Source organism: Oncorhynchus mykiss, chromosome 19 (assembly GCF_057628025.1).
Source record: "Oncorhynchus mykiss isolate SJ-2025 chromosome 19, ASM5762802v1, whole genome shotgun sequence".
Taxonomy (NCBI): Eukaryota; Metazoa; Chordata; class Actinopteri; order Salmoniformes; family Salmonidae; genus Oncorhynchus; species Oncorhynchus mykiss.
Window position 1 is genome coordinate 67,120,510 of NC_143040.1, and position 24,594 is coordinate 67,145,103.

Sequence of the window (24,594 nt, forward strand, 5' to 3'; positions counted from 1 at the left end):
GAACACACAGACTCCCCCAAAGTAGCCTAGTAGAGTCTTTGGGGGAAAGATTGTTTAGCGTTATTAATATGGCTTGGAGTTTTCCCTTGCCGGGAATAACACCAGGTGCTTGTTCCAGGCTGTAACCTGGAAAACCCTGAGTTTTCTTTATTGTGTGACCTGATTGAGTTCAAAAGTATGCAAAGAGATTCAATGCTGTTGTCTAAGGTCCTGACTGACCTGTTAAAACTATTCTCTCCCGTGCACAGATTGGTGGAGGATGAGGAGAGGCGCTGGACAGACGAAAACATTGACATGGTGGCCCTCAAGCACTTCCCCAACATTGACCGTGAAAAGGCCCTCAACAGGCCTATCCTCTACAGCAACTGGCTCTCTAAGGTGAGCTTCCTGCCCATAGTAGCAATATAATACGCTTCTGTTTATACAGACGCAATATAAGTAATTTTTTATATACATATATCACTGCACTGTCCCTTTCGCTAAACCTGCAATAACATCTGCTAAACATGTGTATGTGACCAATAAAATGTGATTTTGATTTGAGATGCAATATAACATTGTTCTGTTTAATTCTGTGTATCAGCATATGTTGCAGCATCACCTAACTACCATATAGACATTACCCACTGTAAATGTAGAGCCAAGAAATTGACAATCATGGCTTGTGTCGGTTGAATGAAAGATGTTTTTGTGTTAATGGCTGTCTGTCCCCATCCTCAGGATTATATCCCAGTGGAACAGGAGGAGCTGCGAGACTACGTCAAGGCCCGTCTGAGGGTCTTCTACGAGGAGGAGCTGGACGTGCCCCTGGTGCTCTTCAACGAGGTTCTGGACCATGTCCTCCGAATCGACCGGTAAATTAAAAAAAAATACTTCTCTGCTTCAACATTGTGAAATTTAGCACGTGGATACACTTTAGTTTTTTTTATATGACTCCTTACTTGACACTGTTAAAAACGGCCAATTCATGTCCTTTTCCAGAATCTTCCGACAACCCCAGGGTCATCTCCTCCTGATTGGAGTCAGTGGAGCAGGAAAGACCACCCTGTCCCGTTTTGTGGCCTGGATGAACGGCCTGAGTGTCTATCAGATCAAGGTTAGTAAAGAAAAGTCCTGTGGTAATGGCTAACTGTAAATCTAACTCTGTTCCTTTTTTAATTACCATTTTTAAAGCTATCTGAATCGTCATCTCGACACAATACGACAAAATATTATGGTTGGGAAAAGTAGAGTTTCAGAAGTTTTTTTGTGTGTTTTTTTTAAGTCTGTGGAATCCATCGGATGTTTTATTAAATGTTTTTATTTCACCTTTATTTAACCAGGTAGGCCAGTTGAGAACAAGTTCTCATTTACAACTGCGACCTGGCCAAGATAAAGCATAGCAGTGTGAACAGACAACAACACAGAGTTACACATGGAGTAAACAATAAACAAGTCAATGTAAAAATGGAACAAGTCGATATGTAGGTTCTAATGCGTTGAGTGGTTGAATGAGGTGCTGACTGCATTGTGATGTCTGTGTCCAGGTCCACAGGAGATACACGGGAGACGACTTTGACGAGGACCTGCGGACGGTGCTGCGTCGCTCCGGCTGCAAGAACGAGAAGATCGCCTTCATCATGGACGAGTCCAACGTCCTGGACTCTGGCTTCCTGGAGCGCATGAACACCCTGCTGGCCAACGGAGAGGTAGAGACCGCCAACCCAAGCTTATACTTTAATACTCAAAAAATAGAACAGTCTCCGTTCCTCTGTCTGCACTGACGTTGAAGAGACAGGATGGAGTGAAGGCCAAATCAAGATCATATTGCTTTTACCTATCTTGTCAGCTCAGAGCAGAAGGGACAAGGAGAAGGTAGCCACTTTAAACAGATCCCTTGTCGCCTCTTCCATTGGTTCCTACCTAGATACTGCTATTGAGAAACTTGTTGGATACTGCTATTGAGAAACTTGTTGTTAGGAAATACCATACCCTCAAGTTCCTATATACATGACCAAAGGTATGTGGACACCTGCTCGTCCATCATCCCATTCCAAAGTCATGGTCATAAATATGGAGTTGGTCCCCTTGTTGCTGCTATAACAGCCTTCACTCTTCTGACAAGGCTTTCCACTAGATGTTGGAACATTGCTGCAGGGACTTGCTTCCATTCAGCCACGAGCATTAGTGAGGTCGGGCGATAAGTTCTGGCTTTCAGTCGGCTTTCCAATTCATCCCAAATGTGTTTCATGCTCTAGCAGGGCAGAAATTTGATGACTTGATTTGTTGGAAAGGTGGCATCCTATGACGGTGCCTAGTTGAAAGTCACTCTGAACTCTTCAGTAAGGTCATTCTACTGCCAATGTTTGTTTATGGAGATTGCATGGCGGTGTGCTCAATTTTATACACCAGACCGCAACGGGTGTGGCTGAAATAGCCAAATGCACTATGTCCACATACTTTTTGTGTGTGTGTGTATATTCTCTAACATGTGTCCCTGCCCAGGTGCCAGGTCTGTTTGAGGGTGACGAGTACGCCGCCCTGATGACCCAGTGTAAGGAGGGCGCCCAGAAGGAGGGCATGATGCTGGACACGCATGAGGAGCTCTACAAGTGGTTTACCAGCCAGGTCATCAGAAACCTACATGTGGTCTTCACCATGAACCCCTCATCTGAGGGCCTGAAGGACCGCGCCGCCACCTCCCCTGCCCTCTTCAACAGGTGGGGGCCTCCTATATCCACACCTGCAGTCAAGGCCTAAAATGTACTTTTTGTTCCACCAACCACTGTGGCAGGTAGATGGAAAAAATCTACCAGCCAGTTAGATTTTTTTTTACCAGCCGAAATGTTTTGTCATAATTAACAAACATAAAAAACAGATGACCATGCTTAATGATTCTAACGCAAAAAAAAAATATTAGTAAGAAGTCATGTGATAAATTGCTCAATTTCGTTACATTTTTATTATCCAAAATATCAGATGAGACAAAATATTCAGCTGCCACTTTAAGGGCGGGAGGTTACCGTGGTAACGGGGCCACTCGAGTCATGTCACGTGGCCATGATTTTGGATCTGACTAGTAGACCCCGCATCTCCTTCGCTATCACTCAGAGCCTCCAAAAAATGAATCTATCAGCACAAAGCTCCCCAGCCAGGCCTTGTTACTGCGTGAGGTGGGATATAGATTTTATATTTCTTTGTGCGATTAGCAGCTATGAAACAGCAGAAAAACAGCTACTGCAACATTTATAAATCACAACTAGCAAATGTGCTCCTACTTGACTTTTTGTACTAAATGTTTGCAAATTTGCAAATGTAACGCTCTCTCTGTAGAGCCTACCACCACCTATGTGGCTGATGAAATACACCTTCTTACCTGCCAATACCTAAATCTACCGCATTTGGCAGGTGCTAATGTTATGCCCAGCCGACAGTACAGTGGCGCTGGTATTACCTTAGTAGCTGACTCTAAACCCACTCAAATATTTCCATTGAACAGGTTTGCACACTACACTGTCACTGGTCCCGAGTAGTGGCTGATTCGGAAGTCTTAGAAAAAAACATATATTTTTTTTCGTTGAATTGATTCTTTGGGATCCCTTTTGGATAGACAAGACACAATGCACTCAATCCCCCCCCCCCCCCCCCCCCCAGTCGTTTTCAGATCTGTCATGATTGTAGCCTTCCACTGCAGTATCTGTGTTGTACTCTCATAACTCTTTCTCCCTTCCCTTCCACAGGTGTGTGTTGAATTGGTTTGGAGACTGGTCAACTGAGGCCCTCTACCAAGTGGGCAAAGAGTTCACCATCAAACTGGACCTGGAGAAACCCAACTACAAGGTGCCTGACTACATGCCGGTGGTGTACGACAAGCTGCCCCAGCCACCATCTCACCGCGAGGCCATCGTCAACGGCTGCGTGTTTGTCCACCAGACACTGCACCAGGTAAGACTCACGCTTTGGTAATCAGACCTGCGTTCAAATTGTGTTTGTTTTTTAATTATTTTTTCAAATACCTCAGCTGAGCTCGCCTAGTGCAATGGAACCAATGGAATAGTCCCAAAAGTGCAAAAACACGGCCCTTCTGGCACTCCAGGCAGGCTCAAACAAACCCTTAAAGTATTTGAAATAATAGAAATACCAGGCCTATGCACTTGTGGAGATCTGAGAGGATTTGATTGGTGTAAGCAATATAGTGAAACTACTTGATTATACCTGTCAATTCCTCTCAGATCTCCACAAGTGGGCTTAGAGGTACGATTTGGGACTGGGACAACATTTTAAACCAGGTCTGTCGATCATATGACGGTAAAATGGTACTCACGTTTGCTTACGATGGCGTTCTTCCTCCTCAGGCTAACAGCCGGCTGTCCAAGCGTGGCGGGCGCACCATGGCTATCACCCCGCGCCACTACCTGGACTTCATCAACCACTACGCCGACCTGTTCAACGAGAAGCGCAGCGAGCTGGAGGAGCAGCAGATGCATCTCAACGTGGGCCTGAGGAAAATTAAGGAGACCGTGGACCAGGTGACGCTTCCTTCCATAATGGTCTTTCCTGACAAACATTAACTTAAGACGTGGATAGAGCTAGCTAGCTAGCTAGCTTGCAGACGTACAATTTGGCTCAGTGTTTCAAGATTATGGTAGATCTGTTTTGGATTTTTATTGTCCGTTCGAGTTGTTTGTCACCACAGTCTGTATCTTGATCTTCACCCATAGGTGGAGGAGCTGCGTCACGACCTGAGGATCAAGAGCCAGGAGCTGGAGGTGAAGAACGCGGATGCCAACGACAAGCTGAAAAAGATGGTCAAGGACCAGCAGGAGGCAGAGAAGAAGAAGGTAAGAGAGAGAGGAACTATTTCACTGTATACCAGTGGTCTGACAATACCGTCCCTCTGGGCCAAGAAATAAGCAGATCAGGTCCTGATGTGGCTCCCGGGCTGGGACTTTCAGATCTCTGCTGTATACTAACTTCTGTGGAAGTAGATGGTGGTTGTATTAGACCTGTGTGTTTTCCATTGGGATTTCTAGGTGATGAGTCAGGAAATCCAGGAGTCTGTGTACAAGCAACAGGAGAAGATCAAAGACAAACAGCTGAGTGTCAAGGTAGACCTGGATCAGGTGGAGCCCGCTGTTATTGAGGCCCAGAATGGTACGTCTCCCTTTCTGTTTTATTTTGTATTTAATTTCCTTACACTTCTGATGACTGCTTTAGACATTGTTGCAAAATCAGCTTAGAGGCAGGCTGATCTATTTAACAAGCAGTGTTTTGGGAGCGTTCATAATCACAATGTCACTGCTGCTGTTGAATGATTACATCCCCAAGTTTACATTATGAGATGCCCAGCTGATAGAAACAACACGTTTACATTATGAGATGCCCAGCTGATAGAAACAACAAGTTTACATTATGAGATGCCCAGCTGATAGAAACAACAAGTTTACATTATGAGATGCCCAGCTGATAGAAACAACAAGTTTACATTATGAGATGCCCAGCTGATAGAAACAACACGTTTACATTATGAGATGCCCAGCTGATAGAAACAACAAGTTTACATTATGAGATGCCCAGCTGATAGAAACAACAAGTTTACATTATGAGATGCCCAGCTGATAGAAACAACAAGTTTACATTATGAGATGCCCAGCTGATAGAAACAACAAGTTTACATTATGAGATGCCCAGCTGATAGAAACAACAAGTTTACATTATGAGATGCCCAGCTGATAGAAACAACACATTTACATTATGAGATGCCCAGCTGATAGAAACAACACGTTTACATTATGAGATGCCCAGCTGATAGAAACAACAAGTTTACATTATGAGATGCCCAGCTGATAGAAACAACAAGTTTACATTATGAGATGCCCAGCTGATAGAAACAACAAGTTTACATTATGAGATGCCCAGCTGATAGAAACAACACGTTTACATTATGAGATGCCCAGCTGATAGAAACAACACGTTTACATTATGAGATGCCCAGCTGATAGAAACAACACGTTTACATTATGAGATGCCCAGCTGATAGAAACAACACGTTTACATTATGAGATGCCCAGCTGATAGAAACAACACGTTTACATTATGAGATGCCCAGCTGATAGAAACAACACGTTTACATTATGAGATGCCCAGCTGATAGAAACAACACGTTTACATTATGAGATGCCCAGCTGATAGAAACAACAAGTTTACATTATGAGATGCCCAGCTGATAGAAACAACAAGTTTACATTATGAGATGCCCAGCTGATAGAAACAACAAGTTTACATTATGAGATGCCCAGCTGATAGAAACAACACGTTTACATTATGAGATGCCCAGCTGATAGAAACAACAAGTTTACATTATGAGATGCCCAGCTGATAGAAACAACAAGTTTACATTATGAGATGCCCAGGTGATAGAAACAACAAGTTTACATTATGAGATGCCCAGCTGATAGAAACAACAAGTTTACATTATGAGATGCCCAGCTGATAGAAACAACAAGTTTAAATTATGAGATGCCCAGCTGATAGAAACAACACGTTTACATTATGAGATGCCCAGCTGATAGAAACAACACGTTTACATTATGAGATGCCCAGCTGATAGAAACAACAAGTTTACATTATGAGATGCCCAGCTGATAGAAACAACACGTTTACATTATGAGATGCCCAGCTGATAGAAACAACACGTTTACATTATGAGATGCCCAGCTGATAGAAACAACAAGTTTACATTATGAGATGCCCAGCTGATAGAAACAACAAGTTTACATTATGAGATGCCCAGCTGATAGAAACAACAAGTTTACATTATGAGATGCCCAGCTGATAGAAACAACAAGTTTACATTATGAGATGCCCAGCTGATAGAAACAACACGTTTACATTATGAGATGCCCAGCTGATAGAAACAACACGTTTACATTATGAGATGCCCAGCTGATAGAAACAACAAGTTTACATTATGAGATGCCCAGCTGATAGAAACAACAAGTTTACATTATGAGATGCCCAGCTGATAGAAACAACAAGTTTACATTATGAGATGCCCAGCTGATAGAAACAACACGTTTACATTATGAGATGCCCAGCTGATAGAAACAACAAGTTTACATTATGAGATGCCCAGCTGATAGAAACAACAAGTTTACATTATGAGATGCCCAGGTGATAGAAACAACAAGTTTACATTATGAGATGCCCAGCTGATAGAAACAACAAGTTTACATTATGAGATGCCCAGCTGATAGAAACAACAAGTTTAAATTATGAGATGCCCAGCTGATAGAAACAACACGTTTACATTATGAGATGCCCAGCTGATAGAAACAACACGTTTACATTATGAGATGCCCAGCTGATAGAAACAACAAGTTTACATTATGAGATGCCCAGCTGATAGAAACAACAAGTTTACATTATGAGATGCCCAGCTGATAGAAACAACACGTTTACATTATGAGATGCCCAGCTGATAGAAACAACACGTTTACATTATGAGATGCCCAGCTGATAGAAACAACAAGTTTACATTATGAGATGCCCAGCTGATAGAAACAACAAGTTTACATTATGAGATGCCCAGCTGATAGAAACAACAAGTTTACATTATGAGATGCCCAGCTGATAGAAACAACAAGTTTACATTATGAGATGCCCAGCTGATAGAAACAACAAGTTTACATTATGAGATGCCCAGCTGATAGAAACAACAAGTTTACATTATGAGATGCCCAGCTGATAGAAACAACAAGTTTACATTATGAGATGCCCAGCTGATAGAAACAACAAGTTTACATTATGAGATGCCCAGCTGATAGAAACAACAAGTTTACATTATGAGATGCCCAGCTGATAGAAACAACAAGTTTACATTATGAGATGCCCAGCTGATAGAAACAACAAGTTTACATTATGAGATGCCCAGCTGATAGAAACAACAAGTTTACATTATGAGATGCCCAGCTGATAGAAACAACAAGTTTACATTATGAGATGCCCAGCTGATAGAAACAACACGTTTACATTATGAGATGCCCAGCTGATAGAAACAACAAGTTTACATTATGAGATGCCCAGCTGATAGAAACAACACGTTTACATTATGAGATGCCCAGCTGATAGAAACAACACGTTTACATTATGAGATGCCCAGCTGATAGAAACAACACGTTTACATTATGAGATGCCCAGCTGATAGAAACAACACATTTACATTATGAGATGCCCAGCTGATAGAAACAACACGTTTACATTATGAGATGCCCAGCTGATAGAAACAACAAGTTTACATTATGAGATGCCCAGCTGATAGAAACAACAAGTTTACATTATGAGATGCCCAGGTGATAGAAACAACAAGTTTACATTATGAGATGCCCAGCTGATAGAAACAACACGTTTACATTATGAGATGCCCAGCTGATAGAAACAACACGTTTACATTATGAGATGCCCAGCTGATAGAAACAACAAGTTTACATTATGAGATGCCCAGCTGATAGAAACAACACGTTTACATTATGAGATGCCCAGCTGATAGAAACAACAAGTTTACATTATGAGATGCCCAGCTGATAGAAACAACAAGTTTACATTATGAGATGCCCAGCTGATAGAAACAACAAGTTTACATTATGAGATGCCCAGCTGATAGAAACAACACGTTTACATTATGAGATGCCCAGCTGATAGAAACAACAAGTTTACATTATGAGATGCCCAGCTGATAGAAACAACACGTTTACATTATGAGATGCCCAGCTGATAGAAACAACAAGTTTACATTATGAGATGCCCAGCTGATAGAAACAACACGTTTACATTATGAGATGCCCAGCTGATAGAAACAACACGTTTACATTATGAGATGCCCAGCTGATAGAAACAACAAGTTTACATTATGAGATGCCCAGCTGATAGAAACAACATTGCTCTTTTTGAGCAGATTTCTTTTTCTTTCCAAGTTCTTTATTGTCCTCTCTCCCGCGGTCTCCCGGTACGAGATGGATATCTCTCTTCTTAATCTAACTTCTCTGCTTTTCTTCTCACTTTCCCTCTTTGCTGTTGATTCTCCCCTCCGTCCTCTTGTGCCCCCCCCCCCTCCTCTGGCCGGGGTTAGCCGTTAAGTCCATTAAGAAGCAGCATCTGGTGGAGGTGCGTTCCATGGCCAACCCGCCGGGGGCGGTCAAGCTGGCCCTGGAGTCCATCTGCCTGCTCCTGGGGGAGAGCACCACAGACTGGAAGCAGATCCGCTCCATCATAATGAGGGAGAACTTCATCCCCACCATTGTTAACTTTTCTGCCGATGAGATCAGGTGACCATGAGTGTTTTGTTGGAGGGGGAAGATTGCGGCGGTGGGGTTTGCGTGACCGAGGGAAGGGGTGTCTGTGATTGATCAATGGCAGAGAGGAGTTGTGTGATTTGACATTTGATTGAACCAATTACAGAGCGGTTTGGTTTGAACTGCCGACATGTTTTGGCACTTCTGCAGTAAAATCTAGAGCAAGACGCATTCCTGCTAGCAAGTTTTAAGAGATCCAAAATGGCCTCTTTCTTCAATGGAGTTCAAATACCTAAACACCTCTGCCCTGAAACACAGTCCCTTTGCCCCCCTCTTCCAACCCTGCTGCTGTCAAACCCCCCTCCTCCCACCCCTTCTGTCCTGCATGGTTCCTAAAGAGTGGCCCCCCCTCTTTTTCCCTCCCCCCATCCATCCCTCCCCAGCCGTCAGCTCTATTAAGCGTCACCATCTTGTTGAAGTGCGTGCCATGACCAACCCCCCTCCCACGGTTAAGCTGGCCTTAGAGTCTATCTGCTTACTGCTGGGCGAGGAGACTAATGACTGGAAAAAGATCAGACAAGTTATTGTCAGGGACAATTTCATCACCAACATAGTCAACTTTGTCTCAGAGGACATGAGGTACTGTGCTTATCCGTTTTATATTACTCTGATCGCAATCTTCCTCACGCAGTTGTGATTCACTGTATTATTGTTAATTGCCAAGTGGTTGTCTTGAGAAATCAGAAGAGTAATGTACTGATTTATTGATAGTAGACTAATCTTGGCATGATTATGCTCATTGAATCAAGTTAGCATGTCCAGCAGTTGGCTAGATATGTTTTCTGACCGTAGTTGGTAGAAAAACAGTCTGAAATCAGTCACTACGATCTGTATCCATTTGGATGAAACATTTCAAAATTATTCATACTAAATAGAATGCAATTTTCCAGTTGAAGGGGAATTTCACCCTAGCTCTGTCAGTCATTACTACCCACTATGTCATCTATCCATCAAAAATATCCCCAGTACAAGCTACAACAAGTGCATTTTCATTTCACCGGTAGAATCAAACTTCCTGTGTATTCGTCTGCTCCAAGTGTACCACCACTCCGGCATTCATAGCGAATGCACGATGCACGACGGGGCCAGAGCAGGAAGCGCCACTCCACACCAAGCTGTAGTCTTTCGGTGAATCGGCCAATAGGAGCATCGCTGAAAAGACGTCTAATGGCTCTGTCAAACAAAGACAACCATATCTAAACCCAGATGTATGGTGTGGTCGGTATAACATAGAGGCTTCGTGAAATGCCTTTTTAGATCTCATCCATCACATCAATACACCGGATGTTGTCATCGGGTGTATCGTTCGGCACGTGAAACCCAGACCTGCTGCCTTTGTGGTCAAATATGTGTGAAACGCTTCTCACTGTGCTAGAAGCGTTTCAGACACGATCCAAGTCATATTTTGGTGAAATTTCCCTTTAAAAGCTGTAACAACCAAAAGGCTTTTTTTAAATGTTTGCTTCCTTGCACGCCACCCCCTTCGTACATAATTTCATCATAATCATTTCTGAATACCCTGCTTTCAATTTAATTCATTTGACATTTTTATACAATTGCCTGTTGCTCTGTCCTAACCCTGTGACCTCTATTGTAAATGCAGTGAGTCAATCCGTGAGAAGATGAAGAAGAATTACATGTCCAATCCCAACTTCAACTACGAGATGGTCAACAGGGCCTCCCTGGCCTGTGGCCCCATGGTCAAATGGGCCATCGCTCAGGTAAGGAAACCACCACCCACTGACCTTTTATAATGGGAACGGTTTAAGGGTGAATCTAAAGTCTTTCCTCGATTCCTTGCATCCTCTCTCCTCGTCTCCCTCTCAAAACACATTGGAGGAGAATGTCATAGAGGAGGATTCTTGGATCTTCCAATGCATTTGGAGAGGAAGTATTTGAGATTCATGTAATGTCTAATGAGTGCCAGGAGTAAATTCTAATGAGTGCCAGGAGTAAAAATTATAATAATCTGTACCTTACTTATAACCTGCAGTTATAGCCTGCAATTATATTGACCCATCTCTTCCCCCTCTTCTAGCTGAACTACGCTGACATGTTGAAGCGCGTGGAGCCGCTGAGGAACGAGCTGCAGAAGCTGGAGGACGATGCCATGGACAACAAGTCCAAGGCAGAGGAGGTGGAGCAGATGATCCACGACCTGGAGTCCAGCATCGCCCGTTACAAGGAGGAGTACGCCGTGCTCATCTCTGAGGCCCAGGCCATTAAGGCAGATCTGGCCGCCGTCGAGGCGAAGGTAGGGAAGTCCATCCACCCATAAAACAACCATTTCACCATCTCCATAACCTTAGGAATTAGCAAGAGATTTAGGAAATGCGTTTTAGAGCAAATAGTGTGTTTTCAAAGAAAAGGGCGTGGCATCTCAACTATGAACATTCTGAAAGTCAATGCCCTAGACTTGACAATAGAATGTTGCCCAATGGGATGAGTGTTCAGTTTAAAACTCCATTCCAATGCAATTGAAGACTAGGTGGAAAAGCGCTGTATCAATCCAATCCATCGTTGTTCTCATTGTTAAATCCGACCTTGACCGTCTTCTGTGAGTGCAGGTGAACCGCAGCACAGCCCTGCTCAAGAGCCTGTCTGCCGAGAGCGAGCGCTGGGAGAAGTCCAGCGAGACGTTCAAGAACCAGATGGCTACCATCGCCGGGGACTGCCTGCTGTCCGCAGCCTTCATCGCTTACGCGGGCTACTTCGAGCAGCAGATGAGGCAGAACCTCTTCACTACCTGGTCGCACCATCTGCAGCAGGCTAACATCCAGGTACTGGGGGCGGGGGGGGGGTCACCTGCAGCAGGCTAACATCCAGGTACTGGGGGGGGGGTGTAGGTCACCTGCAGCAGGCTAACATCCAGGTACTGGGGGGGGGGTGTAGGTCACCTGCAGCAGGCTAACGTCCTGGTACTGGGGGGGGGGGGGGGTGTAGGTCACCTGCAGCAGGCTAACATCCTGGTACTGGGGGGGGGGGGGGGTGTAGGTCATCTGCAGCAGGCTAACACCCTGGTACTGGGGGGGGGGGAGGGTGTAGGTCACCTGCAGCAGGCTAACATCCGGGTACTGGGGGGGTGGGTTGTTCAGTGGCTCATGTAATGGGGGTAGTTCTCAGCACTAGGCTTTCGTTGACATCATGAGTAGGGGAGGGGTCATGAGTTTTTCCATGTCAAATGAGGGATGATGAGGATTAAAAATACTGGCCTTAAAGATAAATGACCTTGCCGGAGATGTGGGTTGGCTCCCACGGCTATTTCCTAGGCTTTAGTTCAGACGGCTAACTGTTTTGAGTCGCATGGACAACCCAAGTTCGAAACGTAGACTTTTACGCCTACTCTGGCAACTCAAGGCCTTATTCTATGTAATGTTCTAGACTCCCATTTTGTATGGCTAAGCAGATCTGTCTCTCCCACTAGTTCCGTACGGACATCGCCAGGACTGAGTACCTGTCCAATGCGGACGAGAGGCTGCGCTGGCAGGCTAACTCCCTCCCGGCGGACGACCTCTGCACCGAGAACGCCATCATGCTCAAGAGGTTCAACAGGTGAGTGTGTCCATCCGATTCACAATATCATCCACTTTTTTTCCACGTCTAGGAGTTGGAAGTGTTCTAAATGACCAACACAGAGTGGTAGAGGATGATAGTTCTATCATAAACCTCTATAGAAAGCTAAACACTTCGCTGTGGATCCTGTCAGAAGATACAACACTTTACCATGGAAATGTTTGTATAACGAATGCCTATCCTAGTTCCACGGTGCATCCAAGAGTGTGATGGATAGACTTTTTAAAATTATTTTTTTAAGACTTCTGGAAAGCTGTCCATTTCTTTGGGCTAAATGAGATTCTAATACATCAAAAAAATGAAACCTTTCCCAGGTATCCACTGATCATCGACCCGTCCGGCCAGGCCACAGAGTTCATCATGAACGAGTACAAGGACCGCAAGATCACCAGGACCAGCTTCCTGGACGACGCCTTCCGGAAGAACCTGGAGAGCGCCCTGCGTTTCGGAAACCCTCTGCTTGTGCAGGTCAGAACAGACTTCTAGGTCGATCCAGCATGTTCCAGACCATGTGTACCTCTGTAATAGCATGCTAGTAACACATGCTATTCATCTGAATACATTGGGAGGTAGTACTCTGCTTCTGCCGCAAAATATAATCTCCCTTGAGACTGGTAACATTGTTACTATATTTAACATAAGCTTTAACGTAAATGTTAGGTCCAGTAGCTAGCTAGCGAATGCAACGTTTGGTTCTGGGTTCCAAGATTACTGTTGGGCTAGCCAACCTTGGTTCATTTGGATAAAACCATTTAGCTTCCATGTAACTAATGGTAATATGTAACAATGTCTCCCCCAGGATGTAGAGAGCTACGACCCCATCCTGAACCCGGTGCTCAACAGAGAGGTGCGCAGGACCGGCGGACGCGTGCTCATCACCCTTGGCGACCAGGACATTGACTTGTCGCCATCCTTCGTCATCTTCCTCTCCACACGCGACCCCACAGTGGAGTTCCCTCCAGACCTGTGTTCTCGTGTGACCTTTGTCAACTTCACAGTGACACGCAGCAGTCTGCAGAGCCAGTGTCTCAACGAGGTGCTGAAGGCTGAGAGGCCCGACGTGGACGAGAAGCGTTCCGACCTCCTCAAACTGCAAGGTGAGACGCTTGCTTGCGCAACTCTCGTTCCGTGTGCCGACAGTCTCTTGCATTTAGATGATGAATCTATCCAGAACCTGATTTCATGTGAATGAAACTCGCATACGGATCTGACTGCTGATATGCAATGCACACGAAAGTATCTACTCTCTACTCTTAGTCCTATTTTATCCATTAACCCTCCCTCCCTCCACCAGGTGAGTTCCAGGTGCGTCTGCGCCAACTGGAGAAGTCCCTGCTGCAGGCCCTGAACGAGGTCAAGGGTCGTATCCTGGACGACGACACCATCATCACCACCCTGGAGAACCTGAAGAAGGAGGCGGCGGAGGTGACCAGGAAGGTGGAGGAGACTGACATTGTGATGGCTGAGGTGGAGGCGGTGTCGCAGCAGTACCTGTCCCTCTCTTCGGCCTGCAGCTCTATCTACTTCACCATGGAGGCCCTGAACCAGGTACACACACTGCTATCTCTTATAAAGATTATCCCTTGTGCAGACAGCGTCTTGCATTAAATGATGAATATATCCCAAGCCTGAGTTCATGTGAATGAAACTCTTATACGGATCTGACTTCTGATATGCAAGTCTCTTCTAGTTCTGTTTCTATGGTGATGACCCTCTTAAAAACCTTCTAGTAGTGAACCAAAAAGTACTGTACCTGTCCGTCTCCAGATGCACTTCCTGTACCAGTACTCGCTGCACTTCTTCCTGGATATCTACCACACGGTGCTGTACGAGAACGCTAACCTCAAGAGTGTTAGCGACCACACTCAGCGCCTCACCCACATCACCAAGGACCTCTTTCAGGTAAGCGCACATCTCAAACACCCACTAGAACCTAGAATGTCTAAAAAAACCTCACATCTAGAACACCTTCTAGAACATCTAGAGCTGGAGTTTTTTCTTCAAGGATTAAGTTTATGGGTTTTTGTTTAGAGGTTTTCTAGTGCAAAATCACCAATCCCATTTTCTCGTTTTCAGGGGGCGTTCAACAGAGTGGCCAGAGGCATGTGTAACCAGGATCACATCACCTTCGCCATGCTCTTAGCCAGGATCAACCTGAAAGGCATGACAAGGTATTGAACTTTGAACTTTCTACACATTCCAGGTTATAATGTGAAGGATAAGGTCCATGGTTCAGTTCCAAAATCTACACTACCACAATGTATTGAGGATGCATTCTAAGTGGTATACTAGTGTGGACAGTGTGGCGTTGCCCCTGCATGTCATTGATAACCATTTCCTGTTGCCCCTCAGCGAGCCGTCCTACGACGCGGAGTTCCAGCACTTCCTGCGTGGTGCAGAGATGGTGCTGAAGGGTACAGCGGTGCCCAAGGTGAAGGGCCTGACCACGGAGCAGTGTGAGGCCATGATCATTCTCAGCCGTCTCCCCGCCTTCAAGGACCTGGTCTCCAAGGTGGAAGCTGATGAGGTGAGAAACTTGGGAGGGAAGGAAGGGGAAGAAAATTACTTTAGCAATGTGAAGCTCTTTAATAAACCGTTTTAAACTGACTCTTTACTAAACTGTTTGTTAAGCAGAAGAGCATTACAATTATTTTTTAGAAGAAAAGAGTAAGAAAGGAACATTTAAGTTGTCGTCGAGGTTGACGTGTTTTTTTTAATGTTTTTTTTTACCATTAAAGCAATTCTTCATGTGGATTGAGAGCAACTCCCCTGAGCTGTCCGTGCCCTACCTGTGGACAGAGGAGAAACAGTCAAGTGAGTATTTCAATCCGATTTACTTTGGGGGAAGCATAGAAACCCATGACGTTCAGAGGCTGCTATGCATTGTCGAGATCCCAATTATGCTCTTGATAGAATTTGCATTAAAAATACTAAATTAATGTAGAGAATATGAGTAGTTTGTGGTTCAGTGGTGGTGGTAGAGTGCTACGGGGATTCTGTGCAGTCCATATCAAAAATGTACTTTGTCTGTCCTCGACAGCCTCCATCGGTCAGGCAGTGCACCAGCTGCTCCTGATCCAAGCCTTCCGTCCGGACCGCATGCTGGCCATGGCCCACATCTTTGTATCTAAGGTCCTGGGAGACACCTTCATGGCCATCATCGAGCAGCCCCTTGACCTGGGCAACATCGTGGAGAGCGAGGTAACAGAGCATAGAAATAGAATCTACCGTCGTAGTCATTTCATATCTATGGTACAGAAGTCTGGACATCCCTGAATCGACAGTCATCTCAGATATAGTGTGTTATTTGTACTGTGTGTTTAAGGGTCACTGTTCTACCTTCCATTGTGTATTACAACCGCTCATCTCCTCGTGAAACTTGTTCTCCTACCCGCCTAGGTGAAACCCAGTACCCCTGTTCTGATGTGCTCCGTACCCGGGTACGACGCCAGCGGCCTGGTCCGGGACCTGGCAGCTGAGGAAAACAAACACATCACCTCCATCTCCATTGGTAGGTAGCCTACAGCAGGGTTTTAGTCAGTTCAGTTTGAAAACAGCCCAGGAGGAAGTATGAAACGTCTACTGGCATCTTAGAAACCTGGTTCCTCCTCTTCTCTCTCTCTCAGGTTCTGCTGAGGGCTTCAACAAGGCCGACCGCGACATCAACACCGCTGTCAAGTCCGGCAGGTGGGTGATGCTGGAGAACGTGCACCTGGCTCCTGGTTGGCTGATGCAGCTGGAGAAGAAGCTCCACTCCATGCAGCCCCACGCCAGCTTCCGTCTCTTCCTCACCATGGAGATCAACCCCAAGGTCACATTCTGCTTTCAACTTCCTTAGAAAAAATAAACAAGATAGCGAGTATGACAGTGTTTTACTCTGTATTGAGGACTATAAACACATAACAGTAAACTTAAGGAAAGTGCTAGAAAGGGGTTTTTGAAGAAAGTTCAAGCTCACTCAATTGTTGATAATAACAAATAAAATAAAATGTTTTTAAAAACAGTGATTTAAAAAAATATCCACGTTGTTACTTGGGAGTATAACTTATCACTGTGATTGGTTAACCTCAAGCTTTTTCTCGCCAAGTGGCACAGTTATGAATGTCTTGACTGAGAGATCTAAATGCGTTTTCTCTGTTCGTCTCAGGTGCCAGTGAACCTGCTGCGTGCTGGACGTATCTTTGTGTTTGAACCTCCTCCTGGTGTCAAGGCCAACATGCTGAGGACCTTCAGCAGCATCCCTGTGGCTCGCATGTGCAAGGTGACCAACACAACTATATGAATACTGATTACTCTCTCGCTCCTTTTCTCTCTCCTGTTACTTTTTGCCCCTCTGTTCGTCTCACACCTTCTTTCTCCGTAAACTTGGATGAATGATTTATTTTTACCTTTGACTATTAAAGGGTCAATCTGTAATTGTGACTATTTTTGGGGGGACTTTTAACTTCTTGATGCACCCATCCCGTTAGCGGGTTTATCAACATCCGCTGAATTGCAGAGCGCCAAATTCAAATTAAATTACTAAAAATCACAAGTGCAATATAGCAAAACACAGCTTAGCTTGTTAATCCACCTGGAGAAAGCATACCAAGCGTTTATGTAAGGACATCTCTCTCAGTAGACAAAACATTACAAACAGCTAGCAGCCAAGTAGATTGGTCAGAAAAGCAATAAAATGAATCGCTTACCTTTGATCTTCGGATTTTTGCACTCACGAGACTCCCAGTTACACAATACATGTTCCATGAAGATAATTTTTATATCCAAAATGCCACCATTTGGTTGGTTTAAATGTTCAGAAATCCACAGGCCTGGAGCGGTCACGACATCGCAGACAAAAATTCCAAATAGTATCCGTAAAGTTAGTAGAAACATGTCAAACGTTTTTTATAATCAATCCTTAGGTTGTTTTTACAATATATAATCGATAATATTACAACTGGGACTGTAGCTTCTTCAATAGGAGAGAGAGAAAGTAATGTCTGCTCCAAGCTGTTGCGCATGCAAAACGCTGCTGGCACCCAGCCATACAATGACGAGATGTGATCTTTCTCGCTCATTTTCCAAAATAAAAGCCTGAAACGATGTTTAGACTGTTCACACCACGGGGAAGCCATAGGAAAAGGAATCTGGTTGATATCCCTTTAAATGGAGCGAAGGCAGGCAATGAAACAGAGAGCATTCAGGAATAACAGCACTTCCGGGTTGAATTTTCCTCAGGTTTTCACCTGCAATATCAGTTCTGTTATACTCACAGACAATATTTTGACAGTTTTGGAAACTTTAGTGTTTTCTATCCTAATCTGTCAATTATATGCATATTCTGGGCCTGAGAAATAGGCAGCTTCATTTGGGTACGTTTTTCATCCAAACATCAAAATACTGCCCCCTACACTCAACAGGTTAAATTAATTATATTTTTTATATTAAATACCCATAGGTTCTTTAAGAATATAACTAAGGCCTGTTGAGCTTAGTTTAAGTGTCCTACCCCATCAAGAACCCAAGATATAAGCTTGTTTTACTCCATTGTTTGTAAACAATGTAATTGAAAACTAACGTTGTCTCGCCTTGAAACAACATGGTTAAAACTATCATTTTAATATTGTGGATGGTCAGTCCTTGCATGCATAGCTCTGTCTGAATTTGAGAGCTCCAAACCCATTCCTCAGCTATTTACCAAAACATTGGTGGAGTGGCTACTTTGTTTGAACTTCAGATTGCCCCTATAAAAACAAACTCTTCTACTTGTCTGTCATCCTCTGCAGGCACCCAACGAGCGTGCCCGCCTCTACTTCCTGTTGGCCTGGTTCCACGCCGTCATCCAGGAGCGTCTGCGCTATGCCCCGCTGGGCTGGTCCAAGAAGTACGAGTTCGGAGAGTCGGACCTGCGCTCGGCCTGCGACACCGTGGACACCTGGCTGGACGACACCGCTAAGGTCAGTCACACGCTGTTGTCTCTTACGTTGGGTTCTTTCTGTATGCAGAACGTCTCTTGCATTAGAGGATGAATTTATCCCGAACCTGATTTCATGTGAATGAAACTCTTCTACGGATCTGACTGCTGATATGCAATACACACACATAATATATACATTCTTGCAATTAGGAATGAAGTTGAAGGTCACTCAATAAAAACTAAAAAATTACTAGTCTCTAAGTTGGATGGGTGTGGTGACAATAGAACAGGTATACTATGTATTTCTGTGGTGGTAACCCTCCGTTCTCCTCTTCCTCCACACCCCCAGGGCCGTCAGAACATCTCCCCAGACAAGATCCCCTGGGCAGCCCTGAAGACCCTGATGGCCCAGTCCATCTACGGCGGCCGCATCGACAACGAGTTTGACCAGCGCCTGCTCAACACCTTCCTGGATCGCATCTTCACCACGGGCAGCTTCGACTCAGAGTTCAAGCTGGCCTTCAAGGTGGACGGTCACAAGGACATCAAGATGCCCGATGGCATCCGGTCAGTGGCTGGGGTTGGGGTGGTAGTTTTACTTTAGTGATATTACAAAAATATAAACGCAACAGGAGTATTTCTGTCAGAAAGCCCTTTTGTGGGGTAACATGCATTCTGACTGGACCTGGCTCCCTGCCCAGTCATGTGAAATCCATAGATCCAACTGTAGTGCATTAAAATCTTTGAAATTGTTGCGTTTGTGTTTTTCGTGTGTATCAGCTGAAAACTAAGGTGTAGTATACAGTACATACAAAAAAAACTATATATTGTGATCAATTCTCAGTAAAATGAAATTCAGGATTTCAGGGGAAATTCACACATTTAGGCATTTCAGGTGATTTTCTAACATCCTCCCTCAGTAAACGCTGTTCTCTCTCTTCCCTCCTCTCTCAGTAACACTGTTTTGTTTCTCCTCCCTCCTCTCTCAGTAACGCTGTTCTCTCTCTCCTCCCTCCTCTCTCAGTAACACTGTTCTGTCTTTGGTTCCAGGCGTGAGGAGTTCATGCACTGGGTGGAGATGCTGCCAGACACCCAGACCCCGTCCTGGCTGGGCCTGCCTAGCAACGCTGAGAAGGTCCTGCTCACCACTCAGGGTATGCTATTGGCTACAGCTGGTTGGCCCCGGCTGCAGCTGCACTCAAGCGGCTTGTCCGGTTTTGTCTGTGGGATCCTTTGTCTGCAGCGAAGGAGACTGCCGAAACTCATCACTCATCTTTGGTTTCTCCTCTCTCCATATCTGTTGTAACACATCTTATTTCCACAGGCCTCATTCTCATCTAACTAGAGAAATGACTACCATTGGTGTAGAGCATATTCTAACTTGGGCAAGGATAGGCAACCCTGGTCCTGGAGGGGCCGCAGGCACCATGTTTTTTGATTTAACCGACCTGGAAGACCAGGTGTGTTGAATTCAGGAAATCACTGATTAATTACCTCCATTGGTATTGTATGGATCCTAGTCCTGCAGTGGCACTCCAGGAACAGGGTTGCCTTCCTCTGAACTACAGGAAGGACTACCAGGGCCTAAAATGTACTTTTTGGTCCACCAGCCACCGTGGCAGGTTTGGTCCACCAGCCAATTGTATTTTTTACCAGCCCAAATATTTTTTCACCTTAATGACATAAAAAATAATAAACTGATGACCATGTTTCTAAAACAAATAAGGTTTTTAGTAAGAAGTAATTACTTTTTTAACCAAAATATCAGATGAGACAAAATATTCAGCTGCCCCTTTAACAAAGAGGAGACAGAATATATACCTAGTATTTTGTGTTTAACAGCATCACATTGGTCAACCACCATCTGAGTTGTCTGTGTGCGTGAGAGATTTGGGATCTGACTAGGGCGTCTTTAAGCTATCAGTTGAAGCAGCAGAGTCAAACTAACGTTGAAAAACATCCAAGCTTGTGAACAAAACAATTGAAATAGCCAAGAAACACAAGGACAAAGTCTCACCGTGTAGACTTTAGAGTAAATTAGACAAACGTTGATGCCTGTGCACAGTGCCTCCTAAAATGAATCTATCATCACTTCCCTCAGAACGCACAGCTCTGATAGGTGAGATTAGCAGCTATGAAACAAAATGGCAGCAGTACTTTGAAAACCGCTACTGCAGCTTTTTTTAGTGTGTGTTAAATCACAACCAGCACAAGTGCTCCTACCCGCCAACGTGGCTAGTAAAATGGGTATTCTTACCCACCAACGCCTAGATCTACCTGCATTTGACAGGTGTTCATTTTATGCCCTGATGACTACCATTGATACAGAGCATATTCTCTCACTGCTTCCAGTAACGTGGTTGTAGGCCCCTTTCCTCTCCTTGTTCCTTTCCTCATAGCAGTTCCAGTGTTCTAACCGAAGGCCCCCGTGTGGTAGCCTTACCCATGGGAGTGTTCTGTCCAGCAGAGGGGTGTTCTCACCCTCCAGCAGCTGTATTTCACATTTATCGTGTCCCGCTTGGCTTCCAGTTCCAACTCCCAGCTGTTGATGCATCCATCCCTCCCATCCACCCCTCAATCCATTCACTCATCCCCTTCATCCATCCTTTGGTTACAACTGATTTTTCCTCAGAGAGCCCCAGAAAATGTTTTCACTTCTATAGGTCCTCCTTAAAGAAATATTGCATGGTCTCCCTCCATTTTGTTGGTACTGTCTTGTTTATGTCAGATGTTGATTTGTTGTTTTACTGTCTGTCCGTCTTTGACTTTATGTTGTAATCCTTTGTTTTTTGATTGTGAAACACAACAACCCTTTCATTAACACGTCTATGAGGATGAGGCAGTACAAGGCTATGTTCTTGGTCCACCGTTGATATCTTCTTCCCACACTCCTCCCCCGGGCTTGTCTCACCTCTTCCACCCCTCTCCCCTCCTCTTCCACCCCTCTCCCCTCTTCTCTCCTCCCTTACCCCTCTCCTGCTCCCCTTGCTGGCTGCTTCAGGCACTGACATGATGGGTAAGATGCTGAAAATGCAGATGCTGGAGGATGAGGATGATCTGGCCTACGAAAAGGAGACTAAGCGCGAGCGCACGGCGTCCACCTCGGCTGAAGCCCAGCCCGCATGGATGCGCACGCTGCTCACCACCGCCACCAACTGGCTGACGCTCATCCCGCAGGTGGTCAACCACCTGAAGCGCACCGTGGAGAACATTAAGGTAACGTCCCGGCAACGTCTCATCTGGTCAGTGTGACGCCTGGGATCTGATGAGCGTTCTGATGCCTTTTTTATTCACAACCTACACACACTGTAATCTCTCTTACATTTTTTTACATTTACTTTTTTCCCTTTATGCAGTAAGTGATGAATCTATCCCAAACCTGATTTCATGTGAATGAATCTCATATGGATCTGACTTCTGATATGCAATTCAAACACTGTGTGGGTTTCTTCCAGGACTATACAGGTGAAAATATCTTGTTTAATCAACTTCTATATATTTAAACCCCCCCCCACACACACACACACACAGGATCCTCTGTTCCGCTTCTTTGAGCGCGAGGTGAAGATGGGCGCCCGCATGCTGCAGGAAGTGCGTCAGGACCTGACTGATGTGGTGCAGGTGTGCGAGGGCAAGAAGAAACAGACCAACGACCTGCGCACCCTCATCAACGACCTCGTCAAAGGTTCTCCTCTCATTATCTAATATGGTTACATCGTGACAATGTGTGAGGATTACAGTAATAGTTAATGTCCATGTGTGGTACTTGGTTGTTTTTATACAAGTCTTCCATTGACATCAATGGATGTTTCTACTTAATGGTCAAAAGTTATACTCATGCAACTCGAGTTAGGATTTGGCATGTAGTTTCTACAAGGCTTCCCAGTGCTAACGGTATGTCTCGTCCAGGTATCCTGCCTCGTAGCTGGTGTCGCTACACCGTGCCTGCGTCCATGACTGTTATCCAGTGGGTGGCCGACTTCAGCGAGCGTGTCAAACAGCTGCAGGCCATCTCCCAGGGAGCCGCCAGCGGGGGCGCTAAGGAGCTCAAGGTGCATTCATCTGACCTCCTATATTAAAGGGGTTGTTCATCTGACCTATATTAAAGGGGTTGTTCATCTGACCTCCTATATTAAAGGGGTTGTTCATTTGACATCCTATATCAAAGGTATAGGAAGACCTAAGTGGATTTGGTGTTTCCTTAAATTTGGTGTTGCCTTAAAATGATTCCATGAACATAGACAGCCGGTTTACCTAATTCGTTAGGTTGGAATATTGCTAATGTTAGCATCCCATTGGATTTTATTCATTTAATTCTGAATGACAAACTACTGTAAAGTCCATGAACAAGTTGTCACTTTTTAAGAGTTAAAAATAAAGCCATCCCATTAATGGGTCCTTTGCAATGAAATTATACCATAATTGACCCCGGGAACTTGACAAGGGATTGGACTCTAAGCAGTAGTGTTACCCAAAACTCTCCACCAACTCTGAATCAGTGTCTTTTCCTGTCCAGAACATCCATGTGTGCCTAGGCAGCCTGTTTGTCCCCGAGGCCTACATCACGGCCACTCGTCAGTACGTGGCCCAGGCCAACAGCTGGTCCCTGGAGGAGCTGTGTCTGGAGGTCAACGTCACCACCGCCCAGGGGGCCGCGCTTGATGCCTGCAGCTTCGGCATCAAAGGTCAGCTCACCAGTCACTCATCTATATTAGTATACAGTACCAGAAAGCAAGAATTAACACCAAAGCTACTTTTAATAGTTATGGTCTGGCTGGGATCCTCCAGGGCCTGGATTATTTATCCATCCAGTATACATGATCAACCTAAGTGACCTTTACGAATCCCTTTTCTCCCCGACAGGTCTGAAGCTGCAGGGAGCCACCCACGGCAACAACAAGCTGTCTCTCTCCAATGACATCTCCACGGAGTTGCCATTGACTCAGCTGCGTTGGGTGAAGCAATTGAGCGCCGAGAAGAAGCACATGGTATGTCTGAGCCACATACAAATGTGAAGCGTGAGCACAATGCTTTCAATATCCCCTCGGGGGTATTGCTAGATTACATATAAATTTTCTCCAGATGCTAGACCAGACCTCTCTCAATTCCCTTCAATAGATGCTTCATAGAATGTTGGGAGTTTGTCGTTCTCCAAACACCATGAACATCGCACTGTTAATAACCACTCGCTTGTATATCCGTCAATCCCACAGGTCACCCTCCCCGTGTATCTGAACTTCACCAGAGCTGATCTCATCTTCACCGTGGACTTTGACATCGCCACCAAGGAAGACCCTCACAACTTCTACGAGCGTGGAGTGGCAGTGCTCTGCACAGAGTAGACTCTGGAAATTATTTTATTCCTCATTCCTATTAATCACTTATTCCTAGTGTAGTCCACGGGGTAATGTAGTCAAGTAACATTAAGTCATTGGTAAGTGGAAGAAAGTCTTGAGTAATGTGGTCAGTTGGATTGTGAAAGGGAAGTTGGAAAGAGGTAACAATTTTTATATGAAGGATTCTGTATGTTATGATGGCGTAAATGACATGGAAAATAAAGTATCAATGGTTTAACATGGCTAACAGACTGGGTATAGTTTGTTTTTGGACTATGGTCCATGATCAAGAAAAAGCACAGCAACCATATTGCTGCTTATTCATCTTCTCAGATATGAGGGGCTAAACCCGAGCATTTTAGTTCCCGCTTTCTGTAGGCTGAATGACATGCACACTAGCCCCTTTGTAAATGTGGATTTTTCTCAATAGGATAATTGTTCAAGCCTTTCATATCTA

The 24,594-nt window shown here is 44.8% G+C and overlaps 1 protein-coding gene and 4 non-coding genes across 5 annotated transcripts in view; all 5 read left to right on the forward strand.

Moving 5' to 3' along the window:
- dync1h1 (dynein, cytoplasmic 1, heavy chain 1) overlaps window positions 1–24,392 on the forward strand; it is a 56,122-nt gene extending 31,730 nt beyond the window's left edge. Inside the window, exons 42-75 of the mRNA XM_036955170.2 lie at window positions 249–378; window positions 721–854; window positions 982–1,096; window positions 1,527–1,688; window positions 2,485–2,699; window positions 3,720–3,924; window positions 4,335–4,508; window positions 4,701–4,820; window positions 5,013–5,133; window positions 9,107–9,302; window positions 10,933–11,050; window positions 11,368–11,583; window positions 11,897–12,109; window positions 12,754–12,881; window positions 13,217–13,370; window positions 13,702–13,999; window positions 14,197–14,450; window positions 14,670–14,804; window positions 14,979–15,073; window positions 15,255–15,429; window positions 15,641–15,716; window positions 15,943–16,103; window positions 16,302–16,413; window positions 16,529–16,713; window positions 17,050–17,163; window positions 18,671–18,841; window positions 19,151–19,368; window positions 19,852–19,955; window positions 21,803–22,017; window positions 22,333–22,486; window positions 22,711–22,853; window positions 23,318–23,486; window positions 23,665–23,789; window positions 24,015–24,392. Coding sequence (XP_036811065.2) covers window positions 249–378; window positions 721–854; window positions 982–1,096; window positions 1,527–1,688; window positions 2,485–2,699; window positions 3,720–3,924; window positions 4,335–4,508; window positions 4,701–4,820; window positions 5,013–5,133; window positions 9,107–9,302; window positions 10,933–11,050; window positions 11,368–11,583; window positions 11,897–12,109; window positions 12,754–12,881; window positions 13,217–13,370; window positions 13,702–13,999; window positions 14,197–14,450; window positions 14,670–14,804; window positions 14,979–15,073; window positions 15,255–15,429; window positions 15,641–15,716; window positions 15,943–16,103; window positions 16,302–16,413; window positions 16,529–16,713; window positions 17,050–17,163; window positions 18,671–18,841; window positions 19,151–19,368; window positions 19,852–19,955; window positions 21,803–22,017; window positions 22,333–22,486; window positions 22,711–22,853; window positions 23,318–23,486; window positions 23,665–23,789; window positions 24,015–24,143 — 5,434 coding nt within the window. The 3' untranslated portion in view covers window positions 24,144–24,392. The remainder of the gene's footprint in view (window positions 1–248; window positions 379–720; window positions 855–981; window positions 1,097–1,526; window positions 1,689–2,484; window positions 2,700–3,719; window positions 3,925–4,334; window positions 4,509–4,700; window positions 4,821–5,012; window positions 5,134–9,106; window positions 9,303–10,932; window positions 11,051–11,367; window positions 11,584–11,896; window positions 12,110–12,753; window positions 12,882–13,216; window positions 13,371–13,701; window positions 14,000–14,196; window positions 14,451–14,669; window positions 14,805–14,978; window positions 15,074–15,254; window positions 15,430–15,640; window positions 15,717–15,942; window positions 16,104–16,301; window positions 16,414–16,528; window positions 16,714–17,049; window positions 17,164–18,670; window positions 18,842–19,150; window positions 19,369–19,851; window positions 19,956–21,802; window positions 22,018–22,332; window positions 22,487–22,710; window positions 22,854–23,317; window positions 23,487–23,664; window positions 23,790–24,014) is intronic.
- LOC118941557 (small nucleolar RNA SNORD50) lies at window positions 14,052–14,123 on the forward strand. The gene has a single exon (XR_005037854.1). It is a non-coding gene; the product is annotated as a small nucleolar RNA SNORD50 (small nucleolar RNA).
- LOC118941558 (small nucleolar RNA SNORD50) lies at window positions 14,506–14,577 on the forward strand. Its single transcript, XR_005037855.1, has one exon. It is a non-coding gene; the product is annotated as a small nucleolar RNA SNORD50 (small nucleolar RNA).
- LOC118941559 (small nucleolar RNA SNORD50) lies at window positions 18,902–18,973 on the forward strand. The gene has a single exon (XR_005037856.1). It is a non-coding gene; the product is annotated as a small nucleolar RNA SNORD50 (small nucleolar RNA).
- On the forward strand, window positions 22,156–22,225 carry LOC118941556 (small nucleolar RNA SNORD50). Its single transcript, XR_005037853.1, has one exon. It is a non-coding gene; the product is annotated as a small nucleolar RNA SNORD50 (small nucleolar RNA).
- Window positions 24,393–24,594: the final 202 nt, after the last annotated feature.